General features: G+C 32.1%; 1 protein-coding gene across 14 annotated transcripts in view; it reads right to left on the bottom strand.

Annotated features, from left to right (window-relative positions):
- CHD9 (chromodomain helicase DNA binding protein 9) overlaps positions 1-21,045 on the bottom strand; it is a 208,659-nt gene that overhangs the window by 129,269 nt on the left and 58,345 nt on the right. For 12 of the 14 annotated variants that reach the window (XM_006185980.2, XM_014560314.2, XM_032486309.1 and 9 more), the window contains exon 2: positions 3,312-4,934. In XM_006185980.2, coding sequence (XP_006186042.1) covers positions 3,312-4,769 — 1,458 coding nt within the window. In that variant the 5' untranslated portion in view covers positions 4,770-4,934. Of the gene's footprint in view, positions 1-3,311; positions 4,935-21,045 lie in introns of those variants that run through there. The other 2 variants (XM_032486319.1, XM_032486320.1) reach the window with 1 other exon arrangement.

The following is a 21,045-nucleotide window of genomic DNA, read 5'->3' as shown; positions in this document are numbered from 1 at the left end:
ATCACACAGTGCTGCATATATTATTTCCACTTTACAAATAAGAAGACAAAAATGAAAGATTTTGTGTTATAAAACAGCAGTAAGCATTTGTCGTAAGAAAGCAATGAAAAGTTTATGGTACTATTCTCTCAAAATTCCTTTGCTCTAAAAATTAGAAATGAAAATAAGCTAATATTTTCCCTATTATGTTTTTTGAGTGCTTCTATTTAGAAATGTTTGCTGTAGCTTCTCACTTTTTTTCTTTTCTCTTTTTTAAATAATAAAATTCTAGAGACAATTATATAAGAAATGTTCTCAGCAATATTCACTGTTTTTAATGATTGACACAGACTCTAATAAGACATTTGAAATTATATCCACAAACACCCCACTCTCAGTTGGGTGGTAAGAAAAAGCAAGGCTTAGAAATATTTTTTACATATCCAGCATTCCCAGTGGGGCTTTCTAGAATTTTTAATAGAGTGCCATCCACGAGTTTTCAAACAGTAGATTAACGAATATCTTGTTCTGGCTATAACAATATATGTATTTTCTTTTTTATTTTGATGAACCAATTATGCCACTTTATTGTTTTTTAATCTGTTAACTTCTATACATATATTTAACAATACTAATTAAATCTGAAATGAAATTACTGCATTTAAAAGAGAGTTTTTAAAAAAACCCTAAGAAAAAAATTTCTTTTCATAGAATGTGGGGAAAACCATAATAATGTAAGAACTCATTACTATAACATTTTGACTATGTGGTAACCGTAACTATTCAAAACATGTCAAAAATTACATAGATAAAAAACTTACTTTGCTCTGCTAAAATCTGTCATAAATTATACATATTAAATAATTTAAATTTCACATTTTTAGTATATCTGACCTATAATTCTATACATATAAAACCTATAGATAATTCATATTGATCATAATCATAATAATCATCTCCTACCTTCTCTATCAGTCCATCTCTCCTCTTCACCCCCACAATCAGAAACTCCCAACTCCTAAGTCTTAACACTAACAAATAATAGGAAACTCGAGAATAGACTTTCAATAAGTCAAACAAGTATTCCAAACCAACTGCCCCTTATCAGTTTTTGAACATGTAACAAAAAAGAATAAAGTCAGCAAAACAAAACAAACTCTGAAACAAAAAGGTGAGTAGATTTAAATAAAGCCTTATGAATGTATCAGTGTAGACAAGATGACTTATGAAAGGCTGCTGCTGATGGGTCTGAAAAGAATTTCTCTCAGATAGTACTATCTAAATATTAGCATTAGGAACTACTTTAGTTATTTATAATTATCCTCCATTCATTCCAAATCTATATAAAAAGTTTTTACTTCTTTTTAAAGCCAGCAGAACATGCTTAGAAAATCATAAATTAAAAAAAAAAATCAAAATGATGACAAGGACTTAGAAAAATAAAACTAAAGAGAGATGCAAAGCTAATAAATTTCATATTTCATAACTTCAATTATATGCTGGACAAAGTAATTAGTCAAGCTAGTCAGAAATCTACATAAAAAGTAGATAGATGATCCTAGGTTCAATCAGTACATGTTTTTCCCAGGGTCATTCTAACTCAGATGCTTGGTCCTCTTCCAGTAGAGGGAGCAAAATCATAATATTCTATTGAAGTCACAAAAAGAAAGGGAGAGGGAAGGCTTACAAGTCCCCTTTAGATATCTTAAATCTATCTAGACAAGTGAAGAATTGTACTGAAAATATCATGATCAACCCAAAGGAAAAGACGAAGATTTCAGCTTTTTCAAACACTTCAAGGCTTTGAAATTAAAAAATGGTCCCTAAATATTTAATTTCAAGAACCGTGTATTTCATTGCCCACCAATTCACACAGGTAAACAAGCATTTTATAAATCTTTAACAACGAAGTTTCAGAAAAATGATAAAATATTACATTAAATACATTTTAAAATTTTGAAAGTAATACACCCACATGACAAAAACTATTAAAAAAAAAAAAAAAGGAAAGAAAAAGTATAATTGCACTACCCTAAACCAATCTATTTCCTTTCAGTATTTTTCACATGTATACTTTCATACTGCTATGAAAATGTGTAATTATAAAAACATTTATTAAGTGCTTACTATATGCTAGGCTAGGCACAGTTTAAGCACTTTTACGTGTTACAATTCTTTTAATCCTTATTAAAGCCCTATATTATTCCATATTTAAAGATGAAGCAAATGAGATGCATAGAAATTATCCAACTAGCTAAATAAAAGTCATGCAGCTAATAAGCAACATAACCAAGATTCTAAACCAGGTGGTCTGATACCAGAGCCTAGGTTTTTTTTTTTTTTTTAACTTTTTTTGGGGGAGAAATTAGGTAATCAGGTGTACTGGTTTATTTTAACAGAGGTACTGGGGATTGAACCCAGGACCTCATGCATCCTAGGCATGTGCAGAGCTTATACTCTTAACCACTTTATTGTGATTTTAATTTTGAATTACGCTTTTCCCCATTAATGTATTTGATAGTCTTCAAACTCTTTTTAATGCCTATTAATAGTCCATCTAATATGGATATGGATAATATGAATATGACAATAAATTGTGCTGTTTCCAGTTTTCCCTTATAGATATAGCAAGATAAATATCTTCAGGTATATTACTTTTGCTATATGTGGGTTATTGTAATATAGTACTTTTATACTCAAACATGCCACCAAATTGCTTTCCGAAACACTTGTATCTATTACAAAGCTATGTAAGTTCCAATTTCACCATAAATTTACAAGCACTAACATTAAAAAATTTTTTCCTAATAGGTAAAAACGAAACCCACTGCAAACTATTACTAAAGCTGCATGTTATTCTGAGTGTTGTGTGTATTAACTCAATTTCCTGTTTTGTGAATTTCAGCTTATATGTTTTGTCTAGTTATCAACCGAGATCTTATCATCTGAGCTTTTTATAGAAATATTAACTCTATGTCCATTTATATTTGCAATAAAATGTTCCCAATCTATTGTTTTCCTCTTAATTATGGTTATTTAGTTTTCGTTTGGTTTTGATAATAAATCTTCCTGTTAAAGGCAATTATAATTGGAAGTTACAAAACATCTTAATACCTTATAATTTTCTAAAAACAGAAGTCTACTGCTTTGAGCACATCAATGAATCACTTTCAAATATAAGACTGTTGAAGAAATAGAAATCTATATCAAAATATGCTTATTCACCTGACAGAATTACTGAGTTTGAGAAATCTTAAATATGTCTCATACAAAATTAACTAAATGAGTAAAAGCCCACCCTATGCCAAACCACCAAAATAAGAGCTACATACCTGTCGCTGTAAACACAGGCGATTTCTGTCATGTAAATGCTGATGATTAGAAAGTGATGAATGCCAACTCCGAGCTTGACTATGCAACTGAGTTTGAGTCATATCAGAAGGCCGTGTTACAAGATGTGAAGTAAACTGCCGATCAAGGTCATGATCTAAAACGTGACTTGAATTATCTTGCCCAAATGCTGACTCATCAAATTGGGGAAGGAGACCCTCCTGAAGGAGGTCTTCTGGGTCAAGTCCTGTGAATGGCTCAGTTTGAGATTCCACTTGATGAAGTAAATTCTCTTCTAAAGATGAAAAGCCATTAGCTTCTACATGATCATTGAAATGGCCCATTTGAGTTCCTGAGTCAACAGGATCTGGGAAGTTCATGTGCACAGGAGATAATTTTGAATTGCTGTAATTACCCTGAGGATGTGATGAATGCAACATCTGGAAATTATTTGAATTCAGTGATGTATTGGGATTCAGCATATGCTGAGTAGATTCTTGCTTGATTCCCCTATGAGGTGAAAAGGAATTACTCCCAGTAAAATCAGATAAAGTTTGATTTGTATGATTAGGTGCAAGAACTGCAGAGGACTGAAGAAGATTATTTGGTGACACATGATTACTAGAAAAGGAATAATGTGAAGAAAACTGTTGTGAATTACTGACAGAACAAGAAGTCATATTTGGGGAAGGTCCATTAAAATTTCCTTCTTGATGACTGCTACACTTGAGAAAGTGCACTGAAGGATTTGACGTTTGAGAAAATTGCTGCATCGAAAGGGATTGTTGTGAAGTAGATGCATTATTAATTTGTGGGGGGTGGTTAACACTGACTCTGTGTGGACCAGAAACGTTAACATCCATAAAATTTTTAGACTGGCTAAGAGAATTTTGCCCTGGGTTAAGATTATTTCTGTTTTGTTGCGAGCGGAGTGAAGTGCACTGTGTTTGTTGTTCATTGGCCTGAAATAAGGCAAAGTCATGGTGTGCCACAAAGCTTTTAGTTTGATGCATAGAGTGAGAATGTCCTTGTTGGTGAAAAGGAGATCCATTTTGATTTGAAATGCTAGTAGCTGTCTGATGGCCCCACATTGGACTGCCGTCTGCTACATCTGGAAACAAACCATTGGGCTGATTCTGGGGGTGGATCGGAGAACAATTAAACTGAGAGTGTGGAGATAACACATGTTCAGCTGGGCTACCAAATGGCTGATTAACTTGGTGAAACTTCATTGAATCAAACTGATTTAACTGTTCATAATCAGTCAGCTTCTGATGTGTTGGAGTACCTTGTACATGGTTCAGTGAGTCTATATGCAAAGGTTCAAATTCTGCACCCAAGTTCAATTCATCAACTAGTGAAACAGGTCCTGGTTGTACAAATGCATCATCTGACAAACCTTCTAAGGTCTCACCAAAAAGATTGGCTTCATCAAAAAAGTCCATCATTGGATCTGTCATTTTGAAAAATTCAGTAACAATCTGGGTTATTCACTCCAAATGGAGTATATTCAGCTTCTCTGTAGTAGATATTACTGGATCATTTCCAAAGGTCATCAACTGATCTGAAACAGGTCAATGTTCATTATTGCTGTAGACAATGACATGTCATGAAGTGTCAGAATCCTAGGAAAATAAGAACAAAAACAAAGTTTAATCATGAATATTCATTACATTTTTACAAAGTTTTTACGATTTAAAAAACATAAAATCTGTGTACAGTATGTTTTGGAAGAATAATTCATTGCAAATAGCTCATTAATATTTCCTACAAAGAAAAAATGCTGGTACATGGGATATGACTATATGCATTTAAAAGTAACAATGTATATTTCTTCATTTTGAAGTTTACATATAATGACAGAATGTAAAGTAAACCTGAGAATGGAATGTCAGGCTCTCTCCTATACTATGAAATGGTCATCACTCCCCAGCAACTCTAACATGTATAAAATATATACATATTACACTTCAAACTTATGTCTCGCAAAGATAACTGACATCAGAACCGCTTAGGTAAGCAAATATGTTGTGATCTTTTGCTCCAGACCTTTTGAGCAGATATATCTACTATTTCATAGGTATACATGGAACTACATAAAGAAGAGCAATTGTGTGGGGTCATGATAAGCTTGCCCTAAATGAGACACAAGTTAGCCATCTGGTCAGCTGACAGACAACAAGGACATGTGGTATGTTGGGGATGTCGCAATATATTGCTACCATGGCCCTCTTGCTCATCCACCAAGGAAGATCAGCCTCCTGACGGTGAACTAATTTAGATACCCATGGAGCAAAACCAAGCACCTTCTGGTAAATGCTTATATGCATTATTCTAAAGTACCTCCCACCATTGAATTATTTAGAATATACATGTTTATTATATTTACTAAACTATACAAATAAATGTGTACCAACAATTAAGCTAAAGCAAAAATAAGCAATAGCTTAAGTTAAGCAATAAAATAGTCTTACGATAATCTCAAGAGAAAAAATGATAAGTTTTATACACACACATCACATATATACATATACAATTTACATGTAGAAAGGATCTAATAGGTTACTTGCTAACATGAAATGGCTGCCCAATTTTGTTCTAGGCTTGTATTATTCCAAATATTTTTAACAACGGTAATTTATGGTTCTGCTCCCACTGTCTTGCATAGGGAAACCACAAAGGGAGATTCTTGCTCCTCTACAAATTAGTTTATTCAAAAATTAGCAAAGGTCTAAGAAACTTTTCCAGTACTTCTATTTTGGGAGATCCATATAAGGAAATAAAAATTTCCTGAACAAAATGTCTGCTCACTGTTTAAACAGAGAAAAACTTTTGAAAAATTCTGAGAAGTAAAAACTACCAGAATCTATATTAATTTTACCTAGAAATGGACTTATTAATCACAATGGTATACAAGTGCTGTGACAAATATATAATTTTAGAATAAGGAAAGTAGAGAAAAAAAGAAATTATTTTTCCAGATTTTATAATTTTGAGACTGAGCAGATAATGTTATGTGTTCTGAACTGAACATAGAATTAGCCCCACCCCCCAAAAAAGGCAGGTTCAATCACTTCTCTTGAACATATTTTAGGTTCAGCTATAGACTTTAGGCTAGAGAACATCTATGTATATTTAACCCATTAATCAGGAAAGCAATTTCCTATGTTTTTTAATGGATGTATGATTATTTACCAAGAGGAAAAAAGAGAAATGAAATAGAAATTACCAAATGCAGTATATTATCAAATATAAGGCACATTAATTGATGTAACACAAAGAAACAAACTATGATACTATACCAATTTGAATTTTTATTTTATAATCTATGAAATAACTTTTAAAAGCATTTTTAGACCAAGACTTATTCCAAAGGATCTGACAGTTTCTTTTCCCATGAAGTACTCTTTTTGGTCCATAAAACACCTGACTGTTGCTCAGTAAGTAAATATAGAATCACCGTCATTTCTTCAACAACAAAAACTTGCTTCACTAATATTAAATTTATGCTCTGCTACTCTGTCTCTTTGCGTCTCTGCATAATCAATAACTTTTTGGTTTAATGCTGAATAATAGTGTATCTTTTTAGAGATATTTTAAATAAGTAAACGTGTAGTATTGATGTACATAGCCCAAATGAAGTGATGACAATATAAGTAGCTATGACCAAGTTTCTGTACACATAGGCAATGACAGCCACCTGGCAGACAGTGACTGAGACACATCCTAACTTCAGAGATATTAAAAGTAGAAAAAATATGCATCTCAGAATTGATTAAAGTAATTTCTTAAATATTTAGAATGTATTACTTCAAGTGTTTGGAACCCAGAACTACAAAAACTGCCTAATTGAATGTTGAAAGTAAATTATCTGAAGCACATGACATCAGTTCACATATTCCAACTTATTTTGATAACAGTGAACTTACAAAACATTCTGAATTTATGCTGTGTACTATAGGCTTGTACATTTGTTTTATTCTTAAGAAATTAAGGTTTTTTAAACAGAAATAGACTCACAGACATAGAATACAAACTTGTGGTTGCCAAGGGGGTGGGGGGTGGGAAGAGATTGACTGGGATTTCAAAATTGTAGAATAGATAATCAAGATTATACTGTACAGCACAGGGAAATATATACAAGATCTTATGGTAGCTCACAGAGAAAAAATGTGACAATGAATATATATATATGTTCAAGTATAACTGAAAAATTGTGCTCTACACTGGAATTTGACAACATTGTAAAATGATTATAAATCAATAAAAAATGTTAAAAAAAGAAATTAAGGTTTTTTAGAACACTGTTCTGGAAATAAGTTAATGATGTATCAGAGCAGTAATATTTCATTTAGGAAAGAAATGGTATAGTCATTGAATTTTTGTACATTATGGTAGATTATGTTAAAGCAAAGTGTTTTCTACACTTATGTAACATGAGGCTTACGAAAAATATGGGGAGATATGGAAATTTTAATTAAGAAAACAATTTTGCTATATACTCTTCCAATAAACATTTACTAATAAAACAACTTCTAGGCACTAGGATGATGAATAAGAACTGACCTCTCAAGGGGAATACAAGCAAGTAAATAGACCATTACCAATACAATATTTGTGCTTTGATCAAAGTACGTAAGAGGAGGAAGATTTAATGAAGAAAATGAATATAAACACTATACTATGTTAAGATATACTTTTCATATGTGACAAGATACATGTAGTCAGCTTTAGTTATAAAGACAGAAACTAAAGATGAAGTATGAAAAAATTTCCATAAAATCTTAAAAAAAAAATCCTATCTTTTCTGATTTGAACAGTTTATTCTATAACTGACACAATAATCATTTAAGTTTCTCTTTAAGATCTATCATCTTATTTCATTCTAGTATATATAGATATCATTTTCTAACTTCATAAAAACATTACATCAGTCCAATTTTAACTTACTATTTAATTAAGCAAAAATTTATGGAGGGTCCATTACATCCAAAGCAACTCTGTAGAAACTACAAAAGCTTCCACCTCATGAATTTCAGACTCTAAATGGGGGAGGGTAGGGAGTAATGGCACAAGAAAAGTACATCAAATATTGAATAAAATTTGATAAACATGCCCTAAGAGAGGCACAAGTTTATCTACAAGGTGATTTATAAAGAGAAGAGAGCATATCTGGCAAATTATTAGGGAACAGCTTCTTGGAACACTTAGAATATGAAGAGGTCTTATAAAAGGGATTGGAAGGCAAGGCCAGGCAAAGAATTCAGGAATAAAGAAAACAGCAGGAAGCATATATTTAGGAAACAGTATGACCATTGAGAGTATACAAAAGAAGAAAAGTAGAAAATAAAGGTGGAAATACAAGTTAGAACAATGCAATAGGAGATTTTATCAATTAAGTACATAAATTAATATATTTGGAAGACAGAATTCTCCTAAAGTTAAGACAGTGTTTAGAATCAAAATCAAATTACTTATTTATCTGCATTTCTACATTTATCCAATGCCAAACATGATGCTCTTATAAAATCAATTCAAATATCAATAGGTCAGAATCCCTGCCTTCAAAAAATTCATAATCTATAGGGAAAGAAAACACATAAACAAATAGTATCATATATATCTTAGCAGAGATATATACAAAGCACTATATTATGGTAGCACAGATTAAACAGCAATTAATTATGCCTCGAAAAGATCAGGAAAGGCAAGAGAAGAGGTAACATTTGAACTGGGTCATAAGAGTAAAAATAAGGTCTCTAAACATGTGTTCTATAGTAGAATTTATATATATAAACTTACTTCAGTGGCAAATTTATTTTCCTCAATGTCTAATAGTTGCTTTTCCTCCAAGATATTTCTATATTCTCCAGATAAGCCCCTCAGTATTTTTCTAATAAATGAACTGGTCTTCCCAATGAGTTCTACACATTAATAGCTCTGTTTAACTTAATATAACATTGATCCCTACCAAATTATTCAGTCCTCTATTACAGTCATCACTGCAGCATTTCTATACAGTATTAAATTTGTGCTACATTAATTACTATTTTGTTTATGAGCTACTTATAGCTATTTCATATTTATACCTGGAGAAAGTTCAGCTTAGGATTTACCTCCTATAGAAGGCCTCTCCCTACTCAACCCTGTCTAGTAACCTGCGCATACCATAAATAATATTGCATTGTGATAATATATTACCTTTTTCTCCAGTACACTCTACACCCTTAGAAAAAAGAAACACTCTTACAATCTTTGTATCCTTAGATGTTGCCTAGCATAGGAGGCAGGAATACATTTTTGCTATATCAATGAATGACTAACAGGAATTAGAACATGATACTTAAAACAAACAAAAACTAGACCTGAGTCCTGGCTCCACCACCTTCTAGCTATATGACCTTGAGAAGATCACACACTTTTTTGTTTTCATCTATAAAAAAACCCCGAAGAACAAAAATAACTACACAGACTATTAACTATAGTCCTGTCTGCTTCAAAGGTAAATTATAAAGTGCTAAGTAAAGATAAAATACTATCTCTACCAGTAAGCTGTAACCCTTATTAGGGCAGGGAACAGTACAATCTTTTACAATCCCCACACTCTCTTGCATTGTACCTAAAATTGGCAAGAGCACAGAGGGAACGCTAAAAAATGCCCTGAAGTGAGGCAGGACGTGGCATTTGGGGAACTACTCAAGAGCATGATGTGGCCAGAGCACGCTACTAGCCAAATAGAGAGATGTCGGGAGGCAAGCAGAGGGCAGATATCCAGGCCTTTTATTAGCCATGTTAAGAAATCTGGACTTTATCCTATAGGCAATAGGGAGCTATTTCACTGATTAAAATTTTTTTCTCTGGCTTAACACTTGACTAACATTTTTACTGTGGTTATTAACATTTGAAGTTATTTTCAGATAGTAAATAGCAACTCTTCCAATGACAGTAACCAAAAAACTTAAGAGTTGGACCCAGAAACATTTTTTAAAAAATAAAATGATAATGATGGGTGTATTAGTTATTTTTAAAAATATCCTGGGAACTCCTGCTTGCTAGAGGGGATGCTGCATAGTTCATCAATCATTTAATAAAGCCAATTACATCTTTAAAGTGAAAAAAAAAAAGAATATTCTTACTTGGCAAAGTAAAAAGCTGGCAAACTTCAGTTCACCATTTCTTTGTTTAAAAAAAATTATCTGTAGACTTCTAGTAACAGCTCTTGTTAAGGAATTCACACTATGCTTGAATACCTGTTAAAAAGTTCTTCTTTACATCAAGTTAAATTTCCTCCTGTCTTCATAGGCATTTACTTTGAGATTATTTAAAATAAACCTAATTGTGACAAATCTTCAAATTCCTGAAGACTTACATCTCCTTTAAAAGCTTTGCAAAACTACAGGTAAAATATTCCAGTTTACTGAAATGTGAAAAATTCTACCTAAAGTGGTTAAAATAAAACGTTTAATGTTAAAGGGATAAACTTCCAACTATAGGCCCCATATTACTAACTTCCTTAGGTTTCCCACAGGGCTTCTAAGTACATGACTGGTAGACAATACAGAATTTGACAAGGTTTACTAGCTTAATACTAGTAAAATTATGTGACAATATTCTCGTAACTAGGTGAATAACCACACTCAGATAGTACTAATTAATTTTCCAATAGTGTAGCGCAGAATTTCTATCCTCAGCTGGTCTGGTTCAGCTTAAAGGAAGGTAGAGAAACTTTGCTTAACAAGGTGATTATAAGCTGGAGGCAGAATTACATACAATAGTTAACAGAACCAAGATATAAAAGAATCTTAAGAGAATGAAGCAATGGATCAAATCTAATAATTTTTAACTATGAGGTCCTGTCTTCAGTGCAGATGACCAGCTCTCAAGAACATTCAGGCTGCAAATTCTATAGAGGCCAGGCAGGTGACATTAATGAGTGAAGCTGGCCGGGAGAGAACTATGGCTAGCTAAAAAGTACAAAGGGGCAGCCACCAGTCAGCTTCAGTTAACTATTGTTCCTAAGTTTTTAAGAGGAGCTGGAAATCTACCCAGGCTTCTTTGGGAAATTCCCTGATTTTTAAATGTTGATAACTAATTCAAATTATTTAATAAATTTCTCTTAGATAGAAAACTCAATACTCTAAACATATGAACTCTCTGTATACTAATGTCTGAAATTAATATGGTCTCAGTAAAAATTCCAGCAGTTTTTTTCAGAGGTAGACACAGTGTTTCTAAACAGAACAAAAGCAAAGCCAGGAAAAGATATGGAAAAGAAGCACAATCAGGAAGAACTAATCCTACTAAATATTAAAGCATTATAAAATTCCACTTATCAAAACACTGTGGTATCAACACATGAGAAGCCATACAGATACAAAAGGAAATAATTTACTATCTCAAATTGGGGGGAAAGTGAACTATAAAATAAACAGGACAATTGGATGACCACCTGATAAAAACAGGTCCATATCTTGTTCTCAAACAAAGATATGTAAGAAATAAAAAACCACAAAACTACTAGAAGAAAACATGGACAAGGGAACCTTGGTTTCTATTTATGAAACAAAATCTAGATGTCATTAAGGATTCATTAATTAGATTACACAAATAACTTTATTAAAAGATTCATAAATTAGATTACAAGAGAAAAACAGCAAATGGAAAAATATCTGCAACTCATTAATTGATGAAGTGCTCATTTTTTTTAACACATCAAGACTTCCTATAAAATACTAATAGTCTAATAGAAAAATGGGCAAAGGATACCAACAGTCAGTTCATATTCTTATTCAAAATAAGAATGTCAGTTAGAACCACAATGATGTATTAACTTTCACCCATCAGACTGACAGTGATTCCAAAATTTAATAACACATGTTAGTAAAGCTGTTGAAAAAAACACTCTCATATACAAATGCTATGAAGTCTAAATGGTAAAATCTCTAAGGAAAGACATTTGCCATATCTATAAATATTTCAAATGCACATACCCTTCGAGAAAATTCCCTTCTACTAATTTATTCTATAAATATGTTCATGTATAAGTGAATGCCACATATACAGGTATTTATTACTTGCTCCAGCAGAAGATTTAATATAGCCTAGATGTCTATCAACCAGATGCTGATTAAACAAAATGTCATGTTCACTCATGCTGGTCACAACAAATCTGGGTACGATATTCAAGCCTGATTGTATAATTTAAAGACGAATACAGACAAAGTGGGACTTTAGAGGACAGCAACCAGATTGGTGAAGTTACTTGAAATCATGCTTCTCAGAGTTTCTCTCCTCAGTCCTCACCTCATTCTAGATATTTTCCCTGGGTAAGATCATCCTCTATCATTTATATACTGACAACTTCTAAATTTTTATGTCTGGGAGGGAGGGTATAGCTCAAGTGCTAAAGTGCATGGGTCCTGGGTTCAATTCCCAGTACTTTCTCTAAAAATAAATAAACAAACAAACCTAATTCTCCTCCCCCCTCCTCAATTTTTTTTTTATGTCTAGTACCATCTTTCCCACTGCCTCCTGGAATTCTTCAGAAGTATAAACTCAATAGGTTCAAAACAGACCTTTCTTCTAAACTCTTTCTCCTAGGTGCTTTATTTGGCTAATGGCACTGTAAAACCGACCTTTCTGCCTGAAGTATTTCCCCACTTTAATCTATGTACAACGTGACCAAGAGTAAGTTTTGTAAAACAAAGAGATTTGACTATCACTTGCAATGGAAACCCACAGTTCCTTAATGGGGGACATATGCCCTTCAAATTTTTTCTCTTTTTCCACCCCACCATCTCTCCACATCCTCTACAATCTAATCATGCCAATCTACTTGTTATCTTCCTAAACATGTCCTATTATTCATTTTCCATGCTATTACTCATGCTAACTGTAGGACCTCAAATGGTGGATCTAGAATGATAGGCACCAGAAAACTATGGGGGAAATTATTTTGGCTCAATATAAGAAAGGAATCTGAAATAGAGCTCTCTGAAGACTACGATAATGAGTTCCTTATTACTAAAGTTACATATTCAAATCTTAAACAGGTTAACCAAGATCTCCATAGAGATACTGTAAAGAGGAGTCCAGTAGTATATAAGTGACTGTCTGGATAAGCCTTAAAATTCCTTCTAATCTTGTCTTTTATGACTCTTTGCATTTAAGAATTGCTGTTTTTAATGTAGTATGCCAACATTAGTTATTAGTAAGTTTCAACAAGGTTTATAGGCATATAAAACAACCTATACTATATATCTTTAATTGATCTAAGAATTCCATATTAAGTTCCTCAAATCTAAAGATGATATTAAATTATACAAAATTGCAAAAAATTAGGAATTTAATATACTTCAAAATAATTCTAATAAATTGTGGGTGGGGGGAGGATGGGACTAACCCTACTTTAAAGATAGGATGAAATGGAATATTAGGAAGATTAAGCTCAAGTTGCTATAAACCCAGAAACTAAAACTGTCACTTCAACTACAGAATGGAACATTATTCACAAAGCACAAATTAAATAGAGGGGAAAAAAAGGGCATAAATAGCTAATCACAGTCTAAATATGCATTCTCAACATAGCTATAGGACAGCAAATAGAGTAAAGCTATTACAAAGAATATACTACCTCATAACTCATACAGGATTACACTGCATTATATAATATGTGCCAGAAAACACTCCTGCTACACTGGTTAGATGGTTACTATAGTTTTTACTTAAGCAAAATGGAAAAGTTTTAATAGGAAAAAATGGGTAACATCATCAAAATTAAAATTTTCTGTACTTCAAAGGACACAGACAACCCATGGGAGAATGAGATAAAAGGGTGACGAAGAGAAAAATTTTGCAAATCATATATCTGATAAGGAGGTTGTATCTAGAAAATTAAAAAAAAAAACTACAACTTAATAGTAAACATATAATTCAATTAAAAAGTGGGCAAAAGATCTGAATGGACATTTCTCCAAAGAAGATATACAAATGGCTAATAAGCACATGAAAAGACACTAAACGTCATTAGTCATCAGGGAAATGTGTATCAAAACCATGAGATACCACTTTACCTCCACTAGGATAGGAGGAAAATAGTAACAGAAAATAACAAGTGTTAGTGAGGATGTAAAGAAGCTGAAACTCTCTAACACGGCTGTTAAGAATGCAGCCACTCTGAAAAACAGTCTGGCAATTCCTCACATGGTATATACCCAAAGGAATTTAAAGCAAGGATTCATATAGATACACAACAATGTTTACTGCAGTATTATTCATACAAAGAGGAAAAAACCCAAATGTCCACCAACTGAGGAATGGGTAAATAAAATGTGCTATATTGCTATTATTTGACAATATTATTTGACAATAAAAAGAATTAAGTACTGATATGTTTAAATCATGAACTTTGAAAATATGCTAAATGAAAGGAGCTAGTCACAAAGGACTGCATATTATATGATTCCATTTTATATGGCATGTCAAGAATAGGCTAATATACAGAAATGGAAAGCAGATTAGTGGTTGCCAAGGGATGGGGTTAGAGGGATTGATGAGTGTTGGATACAGGTTATGGGGGTTCTTTGGAGAATAATGAAAATGTTCTAAAATTATTTGTGGTAATAGATACACAACTCTGTGAATACACTAAAGCCACTGAACTATACACTTCGGATGGATTATTTAGTATATGAATTATACCTCAATGAAGCTATTTGATAAAGAAAAATTATATGGGCAAAATTATTTTGAGTCTTCTAATTTTTACTGTATCTCTTAAATAAGGATGAAAGTTATAGTAGTCAATTAATTTATTTTCTTCAACCTAATTACTAACTAATTTTACTTAGCAAGTATTTGCAAGGCAGATTTTTTTCTGAGAACAAAATAAAGCAAGTGAATTCACTATGAAAAATTTGGCCAAGTTACAATGGAAGTCTGTTAGTCTTCTCAAAATATTTCATCAGTCCGATATAACTTTGAAGCTATGGCAATGTTAAAATAAGCAAGTAATGGTAAATATATATTATACTCTTGTAAAATTTTAAAATAAATAAGAACTCTAGAATACACACAACTTTTAAATAACTAAAGAAAAACAACTTTTGAAAATAAGCTATTGTGATTAGTTTAGTCAAAATTTAAAACTTCAATAAAAAAACTAAAATGGTCCTACTGATTCTGCCACAAATGATAAAACCTGTTGCCCATCCTATACATTTGTTATCAAGTGATACAGTGCATATTAAAATACATGCAACATGTTTTTATTATCATTAATAACAGTAAGTGATTTTAGAATTGGGGGAGAATGTCACATGACAACTCAGAAAATAATGGAATATTAGTGAAAATTAGAATTTGAAATTTAGTTCATCTAGAATTTTTACTTTCATTTTTTAAAAGGTAGGAAGTCCAGAGACTGAGCAATAAATGTTAATTGAAAGGGTATAAATATTAAATTAGTATGGAATCAATACTGCCCTTCAGTTATTTAGAGCTGACCCTTTAAAAGATCACAAGGACTGCTAAGTTCTGTATTCAATAAGGGTTAAAGTAGGGAAGCAACTGTACTCTTTCCATCCAAGCTTTTATATTCATTTCTAGATCTACTTTTCTATCCTCTTCTGAGAATTTTACTGATAGGATACAGACATATACCAAATAATCTCCTACCCAGGGCCAAAGTATTTCTGATTAAATTCCCAAACATATCACAAATACAAAAACCACAGAAGACATTACTTTTTCTTTTTAATTTCCTTCCACTGCTTTAGGTTTTTTTTTTTTTTAACTTGAAAAATGTTTGGTTCTTGTAGCAAGCAGTAAAAAGTTAATACTCTATTTCTTCTGCCTTCCTTCCCCACTCTTACCTGCTCAAGGACATTGCAACAGTCATTCTTGCTTCTCTCTCCTGAGTTATCAATTTTTCTCATTCTACTAAATCATTCTCATATGCATACAAACAAGCTGTTATTACAGCTTAGGAAGTAACTAAAATGTATATAGAAAAGAAAACAGAGAATCAAAATGGTACACTACCAAAAAAATCAATTAAATACAAAGAAAAGAGTAATGATTGGAGGAATGAAGAGCATATAAGACAGAAAAAAGCAAATAGTGAACTGACAGAATTAAGTTTTTCCTTATCAGTACTTACTTTGAATGTAAATGAATTAAATTCTCTAATTAAAAGAAAGATATTGGCAGAATGGATAAAAACAAAAACAAAACCCCATGATCCATCTATATGCTATCTACAAAACACTCACTTTAAATACAAAACATAAGGAGGTTAAAAATGAAAGGATAGAAAAAGATATCCCATGCAAAGGAGAACTACATGGCTATACTTTTATCAAACAAGAGACTTTAAGTCAAAAAGGTTACAAGAAACGAAGAAGAACATTATATGTTGATAAAAGGCTTAATCCATCAAGAATATGTAATAATCATAAACATATATGCACCTAACAATAGAGCCACAAATTTTATGTAGCAAGAATTGAAGAGAAATATACACAGAATTAAAGGGAAAAACAGACAGTTCTACAATAATAACTGGAGACTTCAATATCCCATGTTCAATAATGGATAGAACACCCACACAAAAAATCAATAAGGAAAACAGAGGATGTGAACATTATAAACCAATTAGACCTAAAATACATATACAGAACATTCCATCCAACAATAGCACAATATGTATTTTTCTCAAATGTGCGTGAAACATTCTGCGGGACAGATGATACAGTAGGTCACAAAACAACTTTTAATACATTTTAAAGCCTGAAAGTATACAAAGTAGCTTTCTGACCCCAATGGAATAAATCTGGAAATCAGTAACAGAAGCAGAACCAGAAAAAATTCACAAATATATGGAAGTAAACAAAACACTCTTAAATAACCAATGCATCAAAAGAAAAGTAATCATCATTCAAAAGAGTAAAAATCAAAACACATCAATTGCAAAATTTATGGGACATAGTGAAAGCAATGTTCCAATGAAAATGTACATGTGTAAACAACTACACTAAAAAAGAAAGATCTCAAGTCAATAACCTAACTGTGCATCTTAAGGAAATTAAAAAAAAAAAAAAAAGCAAACAAACCAAAAGGCTGCCGAAGGAAAGAAATGATAAAGATTAGAGATGAATGAAATCAAGAAGAGAAAAGCAATACAGGGGAAAAAATCAATGAAATCTTATCATTAGTCCTCTGAAAAGATCAACAAAATTGACAGACCTTTAGCCAGACCAGCTAAGGAAAGAGAGGAGATCCAAATTACTTAAAACAGAAACACAAGAGAGGACGTTAATATAGGTGTTACAAAAATAATGATTATAAAATGATAATATCAATAATTGTTCACCAACAAATTGGACAACCTAGATGAAATGGACAAACTACCATACAAATTATCAAAACTCAGTCAAAAAGAAATAGGAAATCTAAACCGATCTATAATAAGTAAGGAGATTGAATCTGTACTCCAAAACCTCCCAACAAATAAAAGTCTAGGACCAGATAGCTTTAATGGTGAATTCTACCCTAAATATTTGAAGAATTTACACCAATCCTTCTTAAATTCTTCCACAAAAGTGAAAAGATTGGAACATTTCTCTTTCTAAATCATTCTGTGAGGTCAACATTACTCTGATACTGAAGCTAAACACATTACCAAAACAAAAAAGCAAACAAACAAACAAAAACAACTAAAGACTAACAACCCTAATGAATATATATGAATAAATCATCAACAAAATACTAGCAAACCAAATCCAACAGATTACACACACACGTACAACATATATATCATGACCAAGTGGGACTTATTCTAGGCATATAAAGGTAATTAACATACAAAAATTAATCAATATCATACATCATACTAATAGAATGAAGGAAAAAACACATCATCTCAACTGATGCAGAAAAAGCATTTGCATTTGACAAAATATAACACCCTTCCTGTTAAAAACACTCAGTAAAATAGGAATAGAAAGAAATTTCCCCAATTTGATAAAAGCCATATATGAACTTACAGCTAACATAATACTCAAAGTTAAAAGAACATGTTTTTGCCCCAGTATCAAGAACATGACAAGGATGCCTACTTACACCACTTCTACTTAACATAGTACTGGAAAATCCAAGCAGACAAAATAGGCAAAAAAGTAAAATTAAATGCATCCCAGAGTAGAAAGAAAGAAGTACAACTATCTCTATTCACAGATAACAAGATCTTATACAAAACTATAAATAACACACACACACAGAGCTAATAAATGAATTTAGCAAAACTGCAGGCTACAAATCTGTGCAGAAAAATCACTTCTATTTCTGTAAGACAGCAATCACCATTCCAAGAAGGAAATTAAGAAAACAACTACAGATAAAAAACAAGTTCATACTGTATAGCACAGGGAACTATACTATCTTGTAGTAACTTATGGTGAAAAAGAATATAAAAATGAATATATGTATGTTCATGTATGAAGCATTTTGCTGTACACCAGGAATTGACACATTGTAAACTGACTATACTTCAATAAAAAATATATATACATAAGTCATTTATAAGAAAAAAGTAAAGTAATAGTTTAAGCTGAAAAAGAAAGGAAAAGAATTCCATTTACAGTATCATTAAAAAATATTTAGTTATAAATTTAATATAGGCCATGTAAGATGTGGACACTGAAGACTAACATATTTCTGAAAGAAATTAAAGTACATGTAAATAAATGGAAAGACATCCTGTGAATAATGAAATTTAAATAAATCAAAGACATGAACTGGAAGACTTAATATTACCAAGATGACAATAATACTCAAAGTGACCTACAGATTCAATGCAATTCCTACCAAAACCCCAATTATGCTTTTTGCAGAAATGGAAAAACTCATCTGAAAATTCATATGGAATTTTAAGGGACCCAGAATAGTCAAAATAATCTTGACAAAGAACAAAGTCTGAAGACTCACACTTCTCAATTTCAAAACTCATTATAAAACTACAATTATCAGAACAGTGTGGTAACCGGCATAAGGATAGACATACAGACCAAAGGGTTGGAATTGAGAGCCCAAGAAAAAACCCTCACACCTATGGTCAACTGGTTTTTGATAAGGATGCCAAGACAATTCAATGGGGAAAAATAGTCTCTTCCACAACTGATGCTGGGAAAACTGAAGAGGCACCTGCAAAAGAATGAAGCTGAACCCTTAACCTATACCATATACAAAAATTAACTCAAATAGTTCAAAGATCTAAATTTAAAAGCTAAAACTATATAACTCTTAGAAGAAAACATAAAGGCAAATGACTGGATTTGGCTATGATTTCTTAAATATAACACTAAAAGCATAGTTGACGATAGAAAAAAAAAACTGGACTTCATAACAATTGAAAATCTGTGCATCAAAGGACACTATCAAGAGAGTGAAGACAAATCACAAAATGGGAAGACAACCCAACTTAAAAATGAATAAAAGACTTCAACAGACATTTCTCCAAAGATCTGTTCTCCAAAGAAGACATTTCTTCCAACACATGAAGAGATACTCTACATCAGCCATTAAGGGAATGCAAATCAAAATCACAATGAGATATCATTTCATACCTACTAGGGATGCTATAAAATAAAGGAAAATAAAAAAGTGTTGAGGAGAATGTGGAGAAACTGGAACCCTCATACACTGCTGGTAGGAATGTAAAATGGTACAGCCACTGTGGAAAAGAGTGTGGCGGTACCTCAAAAAATTAACAAAGAATTACCATATAACCCAGCAATTCTATGCCTAGGTATATACTATACACCCAAAAGAATTAAAAGCAGGACTTAAACAGATATTTATACAATAATGTTCATAGCAGCATTATTCACACTAGCCAAATGTTGAAAAAATCCAAGTGCCATCAACAGATAAACAAAATCAGGTATATACATAAAATGGAATATTATCCAACTACAAAAAGTGAATGAAATTCTTATACATTCTGCAACATAGATGAACCTTATAAACACTGTGCTAAATATAAGAAGACACAAAAGGAAAAAATGTATGATTCCTCTTATATGAAATGTCTAGAATAGGCAAATTCATAGAAACAGGAAGATTACAGGTTACCAGGGACTGGTAAGAGGAAAAAGGAGAAAGTTATTTCTTAATGAGTAAAGAGTTTCTGTTTGGGTGATGAAAATATTTGGAAATAGTGGTGATGGTTACACAACATTATGTATAGAGATGCCACTGAATTGTACACATAATGATTAAAACAGCAAATTTTATCATATGTGTGTATACACACACACACACACACACACACACATATATATCTTACCACCAAAAAAGAAAAAAAAAGCCATACTCCTTCCTCCGGGCCTTTGCACTTGTTGAGTACACTTCCCTCACTTCATATAAATTCTTTTCTCAAAAGTAACTTTCTCAGTGAGGCCTTTCCTGACCAACCTATCTAAAATGTCATCATTCCCTCCAACACTTCACATTCTACCCGCCCCCGCCCCGCCCCCACTTTTTTTGACTTAGTATTAGTTAACATTCTATATATTCTACATATTTAACTGTTTAAAGCCTATGTTCCCCAGAAAAATCTAAGTTCTAAGAGGTCAGAAATTTTTATGTGATGTATCTTTATCATATGGTAAGCAGTCAAAAAATACTTACTCATAGAATATGCACATAAAACTTTGGAATATACACATAAAACACATA

The sequence above is a fragment of the Camelus ferus genome, chromosome 9 (genome assembly GCF_009834535.1).
Source record: "Camelus ferus isolate YT-003-E chromosome 9, BCGSAC_Cfer_1.0, whole genome shotgun sequence".
NCBI classification, from domain to species: Eukaryota; Metazoa; Chordata; class Mammalia; order Artiodactyla; family Camelidae; genus Camelus; species Camelus ferus.
Note: the sequence above shows the minus strand (reverse complement) of the source record. Positions and strands in the feature narration are given on the sequence as shown.